This window comes from Glossina fuscipes, unplaced genomic scaffold (assembly GCF_014805625.2).
Source record: "Glossina fuscipes isolate IAEA_lab_2018 unplaced genomic scaffold, Yale_Gfus_2 0, whole genome shotgun sequence".
Classification (NCBI taxonomy): domain Eukaryota; kingdom Metazoa; phylum Arthropoda; class Insecta; order Diptera; family Glossinidae; genus Glossina; species Glossina fuscipes.
In genome coordinates this window covers 4,860,201-4,877,854 of record NW_023998414.1, presented here as the reverse complement: position 1 = coordinate 4,877,854, position 17,654 = coordinate 4,860,201, and the positions used below count along the sequence as shown (strand labels likewise).

General features: G+C 33.3%; 3 protein-coding genes across 4 annotated transcripts; 1 reads left to right on the top strand and 2 right to left on the bottom strand.

The window, feature by feature from the left end:
* The first annotated feature begins 1,180 nt into the window (after positions 1 to 1,180).
* On the top strand, positions 1,181 to 9,745 carry LOC119633398. 2 transcript variants are annotated; one of them, XM_038026943.1, is made up of 9 exons: positions 1,181 to 1,324; positions 1,400 to 1,444; positions 4,752 to 4,814; positions 6,274 to 6,402; positions 6,610 to 6,763; positions 6,926 to 7,061; positions 7,896 to 7,952; positions 8,111 to 9,217; positions 9,553 to 9,745. In XM_038026943.1, the coding sequence occupies exons 2-9, from the start codon at positions 1,400 to 1,402 to the stop codon at positions 9,704 to 9,706; spliced, it is 1,845 nt and encodes a 614-aa protein (XP_037882871.1). In that variant the 5' UTR covers positions 1,181 to 1,324; the 3' UTR covers positions 9,707 to 9,745. The 2 variants fall into 2 exon arrangements, with proteins under 2 accessions (XP_037882871.1, XP_037882879.1); XM_038026951.1 differs by lacking the exon at positions 7,896 to 7,952.
* Positions 9,746 to 11,814: 2,069 nt separating this feature from the next.
* LOC119637822 (AH receptor-interacting protein) lies at positions 11,815 to 14,555 on the bottom strand. Its single transcript, XM_038034169.1, has 4 exons — positions 13,901 to 14,555; positions 13,669 to 13,845; positions 13,239 to 13,588; positions 11,815 to 12,494 (listed from the first exon to the last, which is right to left on the bottom strand). The coding sequence occupies exons 1-4, from the start codon at positions 13,979 to 13,981 to the stop codon at positions 12,152 to 12,154; spliced, it is 951 nt and encodes a 316-aa protein (XP_037890097.1). The 5' UTR covers positions 13,982 to 14,555; the 3' UTR covers positions 11,815 to 12,151.
* Positions 14,556 to 15,569: 1,014 nt separating this feature from the next.
* LOC119637719 lies at positions 15,570 to 17,428 on the bottom strand. Its single transcript, XM_038033934.1, has one exon. It carries the CDS (start codon positions 16,978 to 16,980, stop codon positions 15,964 to 15,966), a length of 1,017 nt encoding a protein of 338 aa, XP_037889862.1. The 5' UTR covers positions 16,981 to 17,428; the 3' UTR covers positions 15,570 to 15,963.
* Between the last annotated feature and the right edge of the window lie 226 nt (positions 17,429 to 17,654).

Below are 17,654 nucleotides of genomic sequence, written 5' to 3'. Positions count from 1 at the left end.
ACTAATGTCTACAACAAAGCGAAATTCATGTTGATATCTTTTACCGTTCAGTGTTTATTACATATGAAAAAAAAAAAAAGAAAAGAAAAAAAGTACTTTTTTGATGGATGACACAATATTATTGCCATAGCATTAAAGCCAGCCATTAACAACCAGACAATTGCTTGCTAATCATAGTAAGAAATCCATACACTGTTGTTTTTTTTATATAAATAAAGCGTTGCATATGATAATGGAAGCATTAATTTTTAATCCCCACCATCCCAACCAAGAGAAAAGGGTAAAAAAAAAAAGAATGAGTTAGTTATACCGTTAAAAATTCTTAACGAATATAACAAATCAAAACAAACATATAATAAATGTCAGAGAAAAGAAAAGAAAATAAACAATAAACACCGGATACATTGTCAACAAATAAACGTCGTAAGAAGAGAGCAAAAATATAAAAGCTAAGCATTACCACACCACCACCAACAATCACGAATTCATCGGCCAATCAAAAAAACAAATAAATAAATAAATAAAAGAGGGGAGCATTAACAAAAAGAGAAAATTGAAAAGAGATTTAATTGTGTGCTAAGAGAGACTGTATCTTTACCGAGAATCCAGAAAATGCTTTAAAAAACAGTTTTTACATTTTCCCAATGCTTATGACAGTGAAAGCAACGGATAAGCATAATTAAAATAAGAAGAATAAAGATAGAATTTCTTATAGGGAAATTGTAATTAAATAAAAAAATTTCACGAATATTTTGAAGGAATTACGAAAAACGTGCACGAAACGCAGAGACATTAAGTGAAGAATTTCTTATTAAACCCGCAGAGATGTAAAAGAAGAGTAAATAAATAAATATATATATATATATGTATATATATATATATATATATGTATACGTGTATATTATACACATATGCATGAACACCTTATTGAAAATAATCCGTAATGCAAGAAGATAACGAGTTGATGTGGAGAGGTGATAGCATGTGTGTGCATAGAAACGTAACAAACGGCATAAAAATTTTAAGAAAATATTATTGAAGAAAACATTTTATAAATTAATACTAAACGAAATGAATGGAGTAATTAAAGAAATGTAAAGCAAAAAAAATGTTCAACTCGTCTTTCAATTGATTATATACATTATGGGTGTGTGTTTGCTTGCACCTGTTTAGCAAAAAAAAATATATATATATATAAAAAGAAAAAGAAAAATATTATATAATTACGCTTAAAAGATTTTAAAAGAATTAAAGTAATTAGTTTAAGACGCTATTAATTAGTCGCAAGTGATGGAATTCCTCTGCAATAGCTAAGCAATATATTGTAATAAAGAATTTTTGTTATATATTTATTTATTTATTTATTTATTTATTATCATTTATTTCTTTCATCTATAAGATGACAACCGAAAGCAATAATTCGCCCGTCGATCCCAGGGTACAGGTAATTATGGAAACGAAAAATTACCAAAAATATGCTAAATGAAATTTTATTGACAATGAACCTGAATACCGCACTGCATTATATTTACGAAAAACAATTTTGTTCAATCGAATTCATTGCCTATGCCATGACATAAGCATTATTTATATATATAATTCCTTATGTATAGGCATCTGTTTGCATAGCAAAAGAAATATTATTGTTGTAATTTTTTTTTTTTTTTTTTCTTTTCTTTAATACGACTTTGTATCTGTGCCAAAAAAGAAAAAACAAAAAAAAGTAATCATTGTTTTCTATGGTAACAGGAATTAGCGTTCATCGTAGCGTTCCCGTTATCACTACGCTTCGCCAGAGAACGTTATTGCGTGAAAATATTAATAAGACTTTAGTTTCTGTTATAAATACATATATACCATATCTCATAAATCATCGACTTGTAGTTAGTTTCTCTATGTTGCCGTTAGTCACTTGAGTGAAATTTTTACCGCTTTTACACATGAGCCATTTATTGGATTCTGTTTTTTTCCTTTTCCTTTTTCTTTTCTTTTCTTTCTCTCATCAATGAAAAATGCATATATTCGTAGCGAACATTAAACTTATTGCACTTACGCACCGACATTCGTATATAAGTTAAAATTTCCAATGACAATTCTCGATAGGAATATCTCAATGGCCTTGACTTTGTTTTATAATTTTAATTACGAATTACGTGCGATTTGATTGTTGCCTTGGAACGCGTCTAACGACATCAGATCACAAGACCTTGATGACCAGCTCGCTGCAACGTTTCCCAAAGTTGTTCGTACTTATCAGTCAACATGTTAATATTTTGACCCGGTTGTACCATCTTATAGAAACCAAAAACTTCTTTTTGGCAGGGCACGCGATTCAATTAACTTTGCTAAGAAAAATCTTATAAGCATTGCACGATATCGCCTCGCATTCGCTGCATAAATGCTGCATCTTCATCATCTCGGATAAAGTATAACGCAACGACGTCACTCAACCATAAGTCGGACCAATAACGGTCAAAACCAATGTGTTGATGCCGTTGTCCTTAATGCGACTCTTATTGGAAGCAATTTTTGCTCATCATTTCAACCAACGTACGTAGCGCATTACCAAATAGTGTAAAGCCTTCAATTGTTGACTTTTCGGATTTGGATTAATGTACAAAATGCGAAATAAGCCATGGTACGAATTGTTTCAACGAGAATTCCTGAAGAAGATTTAAGTCATGAAATGTGTTCTCAATAGGAAAACAATGTACACGATAGGCTTCAATTAGAAGAAGTGTTGCTTTAATCTTTAAACGGAGGTGGTTTCGAAAATTTGCCCTAAAACACATCAGAAAAAAAAAAATCTCCCATCGGCATGAAAACAAGTATATAACATATATATGCAGTGTATTATTAATTCTTAACACTTTAAAGAAATAGGGCAAATGAACAATTTTGATATACATACATATCTATGGATAACAATAATTTAGACAAACTAATATTACACGCCTATCTCTTAGCAAAGCCTTTGCACGCACTGAGATTGCTTTCAGTTATTTGGGGCATTTTCCGTGCCTTCAGGTAGAAACTAAGTTTATCGTTATATAAAAAATATTGAATGAAATGATTAAAAAATTAATAAAAATAATTAAATTAAATTAATTAAAATTAATTAAATTAATTAAAAACTTAAAGAATTTTACCTTATCATTTTCGTAACAAATTAGTGACCATTTGCATGCAACACTTCTATGTTTTCGCTTGGCCTTTTGCGAACGGTCTGCACAATACAATGCATATCATCTAAGTGAAATTTTGGAAACAGAACAAAGTACGCGATGCTTCTTATTACTTACAGGGTGAATGATGTTTTTTTTTTTCTTTTTTCATTTATAAATTTTTATCATTTTCACAGTACCTTACACAAATGATAATTGATTGTTTGATGCTTTTAAACACAATGAAATAATTGAGATCACTCTCAGTGCACGCGCCATATAATTGAAACTTTGACGGAACAATATTTACGGGGGAACTAAAGAGCTGCTCATAAACTGCGGAATTTTAAACTTTTACTCTCCACTAATTTCATCTTGATTCCCCTAATCACAAAAACTCACGATATCATGACTTTTGGCATATTGCGTCCGTTTTTCGTCCCAATTGCATCGATTATTGGCAGCGTTCATTAATTACATTTCCATTTATTTGGAATAGATCATAATACACCATAACCTATACGGCTTTATGGTCGATGTTCAAGATTCCCCCAGTCTTCAGCATAACTATTTAGGTTTTGCATATCGTACATCATTCGAAATATCTGTCGAATTAAGCAGGTTGCACCGACCCATTTCAAGCATCCCAAAAACCTTCTATATACTTTTGGGCTTTTCAGGCTATTGCATAGAGGAAGAGTCCCCGTTATAGTGCGACTTATGTACACTCTCGCAGAAGAACGACAACTCTAGTGCTCTAGTTATTACGTTGATCAGTTAGTTAGCGTTAGTTGATCAGTTTACTCCTATACTTTTCGCAAGAAATCATCTGGGATCGTTTGGGATAAGTGTATTCGAAATACAACATATTTCGACTGAAACTAAACTATAGTTTAAGATAGTTTTTCTCACTATAAACTTGTTTCCCCCCTTTCCGTTTCGCAAACCAAATAGTGCAAGCCCAGACTTTTTTACCTTAGTAGCACACGTCTGAATAGCTCAGGAACCATAGGTTTTGAAGAGTGTTTGTTGGATTCCGACGCAGATGCTCTCAAGTTAAACAACAAGAGTAATGAATGACGAAAATGCAGTTTTGAGCTGATCAAAATACATGCAATCAACGGATATTTTACCAAAAAATTCACATATATACATAGATAAACTAAATTATCTACAATTCAAATGGACCCCACTCTTGCCTATAGTCATAGTTACATGAAAATTAGCTGCAAAGTTTGGAGAATTTTCTCGTTGCACCTAAAGCATCTAATAATGCTCGCCATATAGTGCACAGAGACTTGGTGAGCTTTGGATTCTGAATTGTTATAGTCTTACGTCTGCCTATACTAACCAACTCTTAAATTCCCAATACCAACAAGATTGCACCAATTACCTAAAGTAACTTTGAATATAGACTCAGTCTCAGAAAAGCAAGCTTCCGTTTATTTTATCAATGCATTTAATGAAAAGCAACTAACAAGCTGCAATTAATATTAATGAACTTACGCAGTGCAGTGTCAGAGGAATTCAAATGAATTATCAATTTTTCAGTTTTCTCTTTCTCATGTTTCCCTTATGCAATTGCAGGTCGAATTGGAAAGACTCAATACAGCAACAGACAATATCAATAAATATGAACTGGAACTCGATGTAAGTGTTGAATTGAAATATCAATATATTAAACAAAGTAGAGTAAATCCTTCTTAGAAATTAACCCGCAGCAGTATATAAAATTTTGCAGATTTTCTTCTTTTTTTCATTTTTTATTTGTAACTTTAAGAGTGCAACATGGCCGACTCTGAAAACGTTCTTATTGTGAAAAAATATTTTTTTTACCAAGTTTTACATGTACGCTAACAGTTGAGAAGTTTACAACCTAAGGGTACAAAGGTGATAGCACTTTTCCACAAAAGTTAATTAATATGCTTGTGTATGCGTTGATAAGTCCTTAATAAGATTTCAATCATTTTGGACTTTCAATTGTTTAATAATCATTTTCGGTGAAAAGGGAGAACAACGAATTGTCATTCAGTATTTAATTCTTAAAAGCAATACACTCACACAAACTAAAGACTAGTTGGGTACTGCGTATGGAATGAAGTTTTTTGTAGCCGAGCTATGTGCTTCGTCTACTCGCAATGGAGCAAAAAAGCCAACTCCATGGTTAGAATGGCAAGATCGTATGAATAAAAATTCGATTTGCTGCCGTATCACAAATCTCACGAGGATGCTTCGTCGAGAAACTGAAGCATATTTCCAAAATCTTAACAAATCGTTCTGTAAGAGAAGCACTCAAATGTTAGCAAACCATTGGAGCGATTATGTAATTTTTAAGGGCCACTGCCAAGCACCAATGCTTTGTTCTTACCTAGGATGGAAATTTTCCGACAAATCTCGTTCATATATCGCATAAATGTCTGCAGCAGACAGACTAAATTAGTTTTTTTTTTTTTTTTTAAATATTATCGGTCGACTTAATTTAATTGTACTGGACGACCTACTGAACACGGTGCGCCTATACAAGTTGTTGCTGCCATAAGCGTTCGATTGACAAACGAAAGATGGAGGGACAGAACGCTGGACAGACGGACATCTATGTATCGATTTCGAATCTTAATCCAAGCAAAAAACATAAATACATTCAATGACATTTCTGAAAAGAATTTCAGCAAAAAGAAATTCAGTATAGCGCACGATCGTCCAAATGGTTTGTGCGGAAGTGTACAACGTTTGCGACCAATGTAACGACAACTTACACTAACGCAAACGAAAAAAAAAGGAAAACATTTACAAAAGCAGCCACAAAATGACTTTTACAGAAAAGCTATCCCCGCCCATCGCATAATTTAAATTTCCTGCATAAGTTGTAAATGTGATCGATCTTTTCGCATTTTGAGTCCTTTGCGGTGTATTCATATCGGATTCACCTTTAAAAATTTCATTATCGGCCAGGATATACCTTAGACGTAGGTTAGATTGCAAGAAAGCTTACTATTCCACAATTTAATCGTGTATAATGAAAAATATATGTTATATATATATATGTATATATATATATAGTAGTAATATTATTAAAAAGACATTTTTTATTTGAATTGGTTTTCTGAAGGAGGCAAAATGTGAATTTAAACGCGTATTGGCCGAAAGCGAAGTACGTATCAAGCAAGCGGCGCATAAGTTGGGTAATTCAATAGATGCAGCCAAACCGTATTATGAATCACGCATTTATGCAGCACAGGTAAGAATGCATGTAAATGCGAATAAACTCATGCTTGCCCATGAACATCATGCTTGCCTATGAACAGTCAAATCAAACTAATGTATATTTTTAAACGAATGCTTTTCTACAGTTTATTACCCATGTTTACAAGCACACACAGACATGCCCGCATAATTGGTTTACATTTGATTAAATATTTATTTTTATTACTATCCTGACCGGCAGCTGACAAAGGACACACAAAAGGCAGCAGCAAACTATGAAAAAGCTAAATCTATTCATGCCGCAGCCAAAGAAATGGTTTACTTGGCCGAACAAGGTTTAGGTGAGAAATCTACATTGGATACAGCCTGCCAGGAGATGTTAAGTCATGCGGCCAGTAAGTTAATTGCTTTTCAAAACCATTTTGCATTTATTTATCTTCTTCTTCTTTTTCTTCCACTTTCTTCTTCCTCTCCAACTGCATGCTTCTCTCTCTATCTTTATATATAAAACTTTAAATCTTTTTTTTTTTTTCATTTTATTCTATATCATACCCAAGGTAAAGTGAATCAATCGCAATTGGAGGTAACCGATGCTAGAAATTCCTTGAAAATGTGTCAACTGAAATTGGAGGTGGCCAATAATCGTGTCGCTAAATTGCAAGGACAGTTAAAGCAAGCTATAAAAACTTCAAGGTAAAATCAGTTTAATTCAATTAAAAGAATTTTTTATAGCATCCTAGATAACACTCTCTCGCTTGAATTAATTTTAATCGGTTTTTGTAGTTAAACTAAAGCTACACATTTACAAGTACATTTGAAATGTATGCGAATGTATATATAAACGTACGTATATGCACAAAAAATATTGATCAGTCTTCAGGCACATACATGTCTTCAAATATATTGAGAAACTCATTACCCACATTATCGTCAGACAGGGCAGCGTATGAATAGTATTGCGGTGTACAAGAATACGATATTATCTCTCTTGATAGGATTATTAATGACTTTCTCGTATTCTTTCCTTGTCAGCAATTTCCAACCTAATTACTGTTATCTCGCTTGCTATAACCTCGATCCAATTGGCTCGCATTGACGCAATGTGACGCAAAGCATTTTTACTTTCGCATTTAACGCTCCTTGGATTCAGTTCGTTTATATTGAGTTCCGGTCATTGTTAATTTTCTTAAGACCTCGCTATGCGTCCCCAGCTAAGATCGATTCGACTTGAAACTTTATCCGCCATTCAATGATCCCTGTCCTTGAACTCAAAGTTGAGATGATCATTATGCTCCTCGATGTTTGCCTTTCCGATACTATTCGTACAAGCTGCCCGGGTGACCCATTTTTTTGTAAATCGCGAACAAAATATTGCACACAGGTTAGCACCGAATTAATTGTGAAATGATGGAAATTAATTCAAGTGTAGAATGGAACTCTATTCTATTAAATAAGGATAAAATTTATTATTCGTATTTATTATTTTTTAAATTTTTTATATAAATATGCATTGAAAACTTTTTTCAGTTTTAATATACGACGAAATTTACTTTTAATTAATATATTGGCTTATCAGCATGATTTGTAAGTACTTTTTTATTTATTTATTTATTTATTTTTATTATTATTTTTTTTTTTTTTGTTTTGTTTTAATTATTGTTTTACAACAATTTATTTATTTATTTATTTTTTTTATTGTTTTTTCATAAAATAATGTTTTCAAATTAAAATTTGTGTTTCAGGCCGTTTTATGAAACTCGCGCCAATTACAATGGTATTCTGAAAACGCAGAAGAACAAAATCAATGATTTAGAGCACAAAGTAACCGAAGCCAAAATGTCCTATAATGAGGCCTTGAAAAACTTGGAGAGGATTTCGGAAGAAATACACCATCAGCGACAGCAGCAACAAGAGAGAAAACAACAGCAACAACTCTTACAAGGAAAGCAAACGAATTTACTATCGAATGAATCCAATCTAGATACGCTTAATAAAACTGCAGGAACTGGGCTTAGTTTTCCAAATTTTCCTTGTGATATCGACTCAGCAGATGAATACTTGGAAATGCCCGATAAATTAAGTACAAATTCGAGTCCTATTCGCCAAAGGCAACCGGATCCGCATGATTGTCCTCATTTATTAAGAGATTTTGAGTCGGTTCTTATATTTCCCCAAAAACCTAATAGCGGTCTATATAAGTCGGCTAGCGCTAGTGCTACGCGTGACAATTTATTTGCTCACACTCAGATACGCGGGCCTTATGAAGTGAAATCGCAAGGCGGAAGTGGTGGTAATCTTAGCAACGATCCTTCATCTAGTTCGGGATTAATAGCCACATGCAACAATAGTGTCGCTCATGACGATAATGATATTGAGCAATGGACTGAAATACGTCTTTCACATTCCGATAGCACGAGCTCTAGTTACTCAAATCAAAGTCTACTGCACGATCACGGTGAAACGGCTACAGCTGCTGCTGCCGAGGACGCTCAGTCGCATCATTCTTCGGCATCTTCTTCGGATGAACCGAAACGTAAAGTTACCTGCACTACAATATTTAACGAGGAGCCACTCACTAAGAAGCAAACTCTCTCGCAATGGTTGTCACGTTCGAATAGCTTGAAAATGAGCGGTAGACGTCAAAGTCTCGATTTACTAATAGACGCTGGCGATAAGGTGAAAGACGTTTTTTCATTTGGTTTTCAAAAAGTAGGACGTACACTAGAACGTCGCAATAGCGAGTCGGAAATGAATGTTGAAGGCACTAACAATACGACCCTAATGACACGCGTGGGCAACACAACTTCGTCCAGTACTTCATCGCCAGGTGAATTCTTTCTATTCTCCAGGTCAGTAGTAGAAGGTCATCATAATTCCACCACTACCACCACCATCACCACCACCACCACCACCACCACCACCACCAATACAATCAATACAACCATCAAAAATAATAATAATAGCGACAGTAGCAGTAGTTTACCTAGAATTTTGCCCAAAAAGAGTGGCGTTTTTGGAATTTTACAAAATCAATTTTCGAAATTTTGAAAAAATTACAATTAGATGTGCGTTTTCAAAATTTAATTTTATTAAAATTGTTTAACCTTCAGTTGATTGATATGGTTTAAATTTAGGTTTTATATTTAAATTTATTTTTCTATTTTTCTTTTAAATTTATTTTTAGACTTGAACCTAAGGAATTATTGTCCGATGAGCAGGTGGAAAATCTTTTACTTAATCATAAACTTGACGAGAACGGTACCATCGTTGTGGAAGAGCTGAAAACACCTTTACAACAGCCAGCAAATAAATTCGGTTTATCCTCGCTTTTAGTTTAAGTTTTTCTTCTTGTCTACTTATTATTTTTTTCATTTATTTATTTATCTATTTATTTATTTATTTATTTACTTAGTTTTTGTTTTTGTTATTTTAGTTGTTAGGTGCTAAAAATTATTGTTTTAATAAAAAATTTTCAATTATCACCACCTATTATGATTATTTCTAAAAAAAAAAGGGCCATATAGACTAAGGGATGAAAAATTGCCTTCTCTTTCCCATCGCATGACGGGTTGGAAATTTGGAGTGTTTTAAACCAAGATAGCCTTTCAGTTTATTTTAAGGAAACACATGCCAGTTTATTTAAACAAGGTCTATTATCTATCGAGCGTAGGCAGGTTCACGATCGAACTACAACGCAGTTTGTTAACTTTTCTCTAGACATGGTCCATTTTTTTTTTTTTTTTTTTTTTTTTTTTTTTTTTTTTTTTTTTGAAAAGAGATAATATCTTGGCAAACCTATAAAACGAAAGGTTCGCATGGTTAGCGAACCGTGCGACGCTTCGTTGACGCAACTGTAACTGTATATCGGTGGTAAAATCTCTGAGCAATCTGCTGGAAGAATTATCGAAATCGACTACAACCAAGATAGGAGTCAATCATAAATAATTTGTGATTGATAGATACGCACAACCTTTCAAATGATGCATCTGAACATGAGTTCAATGAGCTGTTGTTCGCGATCGTTTCAAACCACCATTGAGATCGAAGAGAATGCTTGATGCAGAATGAACACCAGAAACCATTTCTATTTTAATTTTAAGCCAATAGCCTTAGATGCTAGTGCTTTTAAGAGTTTAGTCTTAGAATTTATTTCTCTAGCGAAATTAATAATAATAATAATAATAATAATAATATTTTAAGTTTTTTTTTCGATTATATTACCTTTTTTTTTTTCTTAAAATATTACACTATAGTGTACACATTGTCGGATTTAAACCTTTCCTATGGGAACTCTAATGACTATGACTAATAGTCCTTATAACTATACAATGAAGCGTAAGGTTACGTTTTTTATTTATTTTTCGCTTAAAACTTAACGTAATAATTGGTGTTTTAAAGGGATGGAGAGATGGATTTTAGTTTCATCATGGACGTATTGGTAAATCAATTTTATATTTGAATAGGAACACATAAGGCGACAGACAGTTTGATACCGATTCTACACACATTAGTTTATGCGTAAAGGCAAAATTACTCCGCATCTTAGGCCTAATAATAATAATAAATCCACTCGATGCCCGATATTCAAGGTTAAGAGATCTTCAGTTGAAAGCAGAAAAATAGTAAACATATCATTAAATCGAAAACATTTTACTGACAAATTTCATTTGTATTTTTATAAAATACCGTAATTTCCATTGAATTACAATTTTTGGAAATGTTGCGTAATTTTATATTGTTCACTGATATCAGATATCCCTATAGATATTATATAGGAACGGCTAAGACAGGTTTCAAATGCAAGTCCAACAATAATTTTTACAGAAAAATATTAAAAATTAAAACAAACAAATAAACAAACGTACAGAGAATTTCAATTACAAGCCATAGATTAACATTTACTTCCCAAGTTGTTTCTACCTTCTTAGTTGCGTAGCTCAGCTAATTGAATCTAAACTGCGATACCTTCGTTGCAAGGAACAAAGTTTTGCAAATTGATGAGAATGCATATGAAGACGACTAGAATCAGAGTCGGAATTTCGCGTTGATAACAAACTTGAAGGTGTGGTATAAGTGGGATGGTAAAATTAGTACATCCCCCAATTTTGGACGCGACTGATGTGTGCAACTATATTGAGCAGCCATTTAATAAACTTTTAGATTTCTTCCTTTTCTTCTTCTTGTTCTGATTCTTACAAATCAGTTCATCGAATAAGGAAAGTCCCTTGCTTTCAGTTTTCATATCACATTGAAACAGGTAACCTTCCATTCTCTAGACTTGATGAAAAGAATAAAATAATCGCGTTGAGTGTTCAAAACTAAGTTTAATTTTTTCTCTTCAAATCCCATTATTTCTGAGTTTTCAAGATTTTTACATTTTTCATTTTTCATTTTATTTTTGTATTTTTTTTTTTTTGGAGCTTAAGAAAATCTTTTAAATACAAAATCGCGACTTAAAAATTTGTAGGAAAAAAAAATAGTGTTAATTAAAAATTAATGATATTATAACGCATTCATAATTGAATATTGGCACACTTTCATACACTCCTAAATACATTTAACGTACATATAATACTTTGTTAGTGAAATTGAAATTTATTGCGATAATTATATAAAATCAATAAAATAATCATGTTTTACTTAAAAAAAGAAAAGGGGAAAAAAACTAATGGTAGATTCAATTATACAATTGAAGTTATTAAATAAATTAATAAAAATTATACATTTATCCAAAAAAAAGAAAAAAAAAAAGAATCGAAAATATATCATAAAAGTTTTCTTTACTAAAACAAATGCTGCAAGCTTCTCTTATCCTGTAAGTCTCGTTCTTGTTGTGCTTTATCAATAGCTTTTAACTCCTTTGCAATTACTTTTTGTAACATCGGATCCAACTCGGCCGTCCGTTGAAAATCTTTACGCGCTTCTTTCGGATTCCAAGCTCCAAAGTGCGCCTTGCCTCGCCGGTAGTGGGCTTTCACATTATCAGGATCTAACTGCAAAATTTCACTACAATGCTCTATGACTGCGTAATAATCATTAGATAGAAGACGGCATTGAGCATAGTTTAAGAGAACCGGAATTTTAAGCTTAGCTAGATCCAGCCACTCGACATCTTGCGGTTTCTCTCTACATAATAATACAAGAAAAATGTTACAAATATTGCAAAACGTTTAATTTACATTTACATGGATTTCGGATACCCACCACTTGGATTTTAAAATTTTCTAAGTTCGAAGTTTAATCAATTGTTTTACGGGAAAAATGTTTGGCGGAAGACGTGAAAATGACTTACCCTGGATTGGGTGAGTCTTTGGCAAAGATACTTTCGAATTATTACAGTAATAAATGTTTTTATTATTTTACAGTTCCTATGAAAATTGATTTAGATATTAGCTGCGAGTGATAAACAAATCGTTCTCACGTACAAACTATGCGAGTGGATCTCAAAGTAGCGAAAAAAATAAATAAATAAATAAATAGAATAAAAAATCTTTTTCGCTTTATTATCACTTTATAGGAGAATATATTTCTTGGGAATTCTGCATTTAACGCCGTCTAAGCTGACGCAGGTATACCAAGAAAATCGACGTAAAACGTTACGTACGTAACGACGGACGATGTAAGTATTTTAATGGATCTTCTTTTTGCACAAGTAACTGGGCTATCGCCTGTAGTTTTTTTTTTTAGTTGCTAATATTTAAAGGGTTATGACGTTAGAGAGATGAATTTGAATCAGAAGCTGAGGTATTTCCTCTACAAAAGCTAATTTCTCTATTTGAACATTTTATCCTAGATTGGTGAGTATAAAAATGAATATCATTTTTTTCTTTTTATCATGTTTAACACAACATCAAAATATGGTGGAATTACTTTAGCATTAACTGTTCAATTATGCTTACTGCTTGTCGATAACATTCTTCGGCTTTTTCGTAATCACCCGATTTGTACAATTGATTGCCCTGTTCTTTCAGTTTTGTAACTGTGTTCAGTTTTTCATTGTCCGTTAATTGCCATGTTTCCTTTTGATAATCCTCGGGCAGTTCTACAGAAATCAATTCAATTATAAATTCCAAATCGCAAGGATTCGATAAAAGTTCGTCCAAATCTTTATATCCAAGACCTTCAGTTTGTAATGATAACCCGCAACAATGATGAGAATTCTTTTTCGGTTTATCCATATCACGAAGAGTTTTCGAGACAAATGGATACTGCGTAACCAACTAAAATATTGCAAATAACAAAAAATGAACAAAAGAAATTTCGTTTTTAAATTAATAAAAGAATTTGCATTATGAAATACCGTTTTATCCACAGTAAATTTAGCTACTTCATTTAAAGCCATTTTTTGTACCATAACTTCCCAGACTTCTAATTTAAATTTTTTGCCTAACACCAATTGCATTAATTGGCCGATTTTACGGCTATCATCGACAACAATACCATCTTTCGCTTTACGTGTTTGGAAATGGAATTTTACCTTTAATGGATGGAATTTTCAAAATCGACGATAATCCACCTACTTCATTACTTACCCGGGTGCCATTCGTTAACGGAATGTACTGCTCACCCGGTGATAGAATTTGTTTTTGTATTAAAGCGTTTTGCTCGTTCATAATTTTGCTATCGCTTGCAATATTTTTACAAATTCTTTACGATGTGACCTTTTGTTTTTACTTAATTTAGTCGTTCGCTGGTAATTTATGCTTAATAGATTAGCTGTTATTAAACAGCTGTTATTTATAAACAAGCACAGTGTTGCCTGTTTTAATTTTTATATAATCGCAGAAATACATTATACCGCTTGGCCTACACAATCGTACTAATCTTATAAGCATTCGATATCGCAAATTTATGTAAGAAACTTTATTAATATCAACACTAAAAATTGTAGCGGAATTATTTTAGATGCTTCCAGTTGCATATTTGTGCAATACTTGATGATGAATAACTACGAATTTGGCAAAAAAATGTCAAGAAGAAGAAAGTTTAGATGCAGCGCGTCAAAGTTCTGTTTCGTTAGAATATGAAACCTCAGTTATTTGAGTTAATTACAGTAATCACACAGGCTTGCCTCCTTTGCAGACGTAGTACGACCAGCCTTATCATTTCATAGTGCAGTATGTGAGTTACAATCTGCTCACAAACTTCTTGCATACAATAAGAAAGTAAACTTGCTCTCAAGCACCAAATGTAGTTTGAATTAGCTGAGATGCTCCTCTATCCTAACCGAAAGAATACTTTATAGTTAACTGCCAAGCCTAATTGACATTTTGGACGTTCTTTCAATGTGTCATTTGCCAACGTCTTTGGCAACCAAAATGTGATGGAAAAATTCCATAAGGTTTATATCTTCTATTCGTCGCCCACGTCGATGTAACAATGTTCTTGCTGCGGCATACATCAGCTGAACTCGATGGCAGAATAGAATAAAACCTAACATGCATTTTTAATTGAGAAACACAATTCGAGCTTAAAACAAGTAAGAAAGGGGGCCAATCTCGCATAATCACCATTACGCGTTTCGCATTCTACTCTCGAAGTGGTTTCATGTGATGCCCATATCGCTGGTATTATTAGGAAAACGTTATGTCGGTGTCTACCATATTCACTTTAGAATTAGTCCATTTTTATGCAGATAATACATCTACCTTTGAGGAGTTCACAAAATAATTTTAAACATTCTGTCTTGTTTGCCTTATGATAAACAAGCATAAACCTTAAAAAGTGAAAGCTTTTTTCTGCGCCTTCTGAAGGAAGTGAGAAAAAAACTAATTTTGATACGCTATAATATTGGATAGGCCATAGACCATCGAATGTGCCCTCGAGTTTTGATACGTTTATCTGATATAGTTTATGAGTAATTGGCAAACAACCGATTTTTTATAACTTTTGAAAAACAAAAGTGTTCTCATAGTTTACGTGGTGCTGTGGGCGCGTCCTTCGACATGTTTGGCTAATTTCTAATAAAAATCTCTATGCAAGCACTTCCAATGTTTCCGTTCAGCAGACGGACATGCTTAAATCGAATTAAAATTGGATGCTGATCAAGAATATATATATTTTGTGGAGTCTCTGATGCCTCCTTTCGGTCGTTGCAATCCTGTTGACAAAATGAACTCATCCTTCAGTAATAGGAGCATAGCCTAAAAAAAATAAATAAATAAATAAATCAAATTTTCGTTCTCTTCTTTTCCGTAAGCAAGTGATGATTTCGTTTATTTTTGAATTCCATTTGAGAGGAGTGTCGGAAAAGTGTGAGCAATTGATTGTTCGAAGAAACATTTGGAGATAGTAGTTAAGATTTGAACAGACAAGCCAACACACAGGTATAAACAAATTCCGTTGATTCCGTTGTTGACGGTGACGAAAAATGTATATATTTCAAGCGTCTTACGATGGCCGTTGTATGCATTACAAAGGTTTGACAAAAAGCTTTATAGCCTTCTTGGTAAACATATATGCATATGCTTCAGTAAATATAGTTTTATTTTATAAATGTACATTTCTTTATATATTCTTTTCTTTCCTTGCACTTTTAAACAATGGTTCTTGTGCATTCTCTTCTATCGCAAGCAATTTGGTTCTGTCCTTATTACTACAACCGTTTCAACCATAACGAGGAGTGACCGCTTATTGCTGCCGCTCCTTCGGCTTCTCCTCTTAATTTATTATCATCAGTACGCCAAACAAATGGCTCTAAACGGTCTTCGGGTTCTAAAAAATTATTAATCGTTTCCAAACCGGCAATATTATCATTTAGTAACGAATTACAACGACTTAGTTGTTGAGAAATTAAACGGACTTTTGCAAATTGCTCAGCATAGGCGGCATATGTTTTCTGCATGTCCACAAAAGATGCAAACAATGTTGTAATAGAATTGCTAACCACTTTAGTACGTTCTACTAAATGAGCTTGCTCCTGAGTTACCAGTGTAGCGCACATATTCAGATGGGTTTGCATGCGAGAGCAAATATTTAATAAATGCGGTTGAATTTGCAAACGATCCAGGATTTCGGGATCTCTTGTAAATGTTGATGATGCTATTGAATCCCGTAGAACGGGCATAAATTGCGGTATATTGCGTAGTTGTTGTATTTCAGGTTCTACTTCTTCATTAAAGTCTTTAGCGCCCGGTTTTACTATAACTATGCTGTGTGCAGCTACTGTGGATTGCGGTCTTTTGGGTTTAGTACCAGTATTACGTCTCATAACCAACGATGAAGATCTACTATTGCTTGTACTACTTGCACTACTTGGTTTTCCACGTATCTTTGGTGAATCGCCGATTGGTCGATCTGTGGTATAAGACACGTAAGGTAAATCTGAACAAACACTTAAAGGGGGGGAAGATGGTCGATCGATTTCGGAGGTGGTTGGTGATGGCATAGAGTCACTGCCTGGTTTAAGTTTGTTCGCAGGTGTAGTGGTGCCAACTGCACCAGAACTACCTTGACGGAGCATGGTACGTTTTTTCACGGCTTCATTGGAAAGATTAAAATTTGCTCCAACAACTTTTGTTGCCATTTGGTGATTGATCGAACTATTCACCTGACCTTCAAACAACTCCCTAACGTCAGCTTCAGCCCTTTGTTGCGAATGTTCAGCACCCATTTTCCCTTGATTACTACTTTATAGTATTTCCTTAATCTCCACTCAACTTTTTGTTTTTATTGATTTTTTATGGCTTCTGCAGATTTTACTCAGTTTTCTGCTTCTAAACTCTTTGGAAAAACTTAAAACAACACTCTGCCAAATTTCAAGTGCAATACAGAAGACGGCGAGCAAAACAAAATATTAAAGATGTACTAAAACAAAAATTGAGAAAGAAAGGGTTGCCCATTTCAGGTGTTACCTTTTAAAAACCAAAAGCTTACGGGTAAGGTAACGATGTCAATGAAATGATACGAATATCTAGTTCTTATTGCAGCGAGTACTTAGGGCCTTCTTCAATACGTTAACTTAAATTGGCACTGAACAATAGACACTTCCTGAAAAATAGACACTTAGCTGGAAGTTAAATTATTCGCTTTTTAATAATATGTAGTTTCCTAATTGTTAGGTAAATTATTGTAGTTAGCTTTTCTGCCTATTGTGAATGCGATATAAAAAAATTTGTCTTAGGCAAATACATCGAGAAAAACAAAATATCGAAAGAACATCTATGTGAAAAATTAAATTTATTTTAGATATTTTTACAAAACGAATTGTCGATAACGTGGACACATAGTTGTCATCGCTTAATATTCTTTTTTTTTTATTTCTATAATAACCGCTTTCGCACGAAT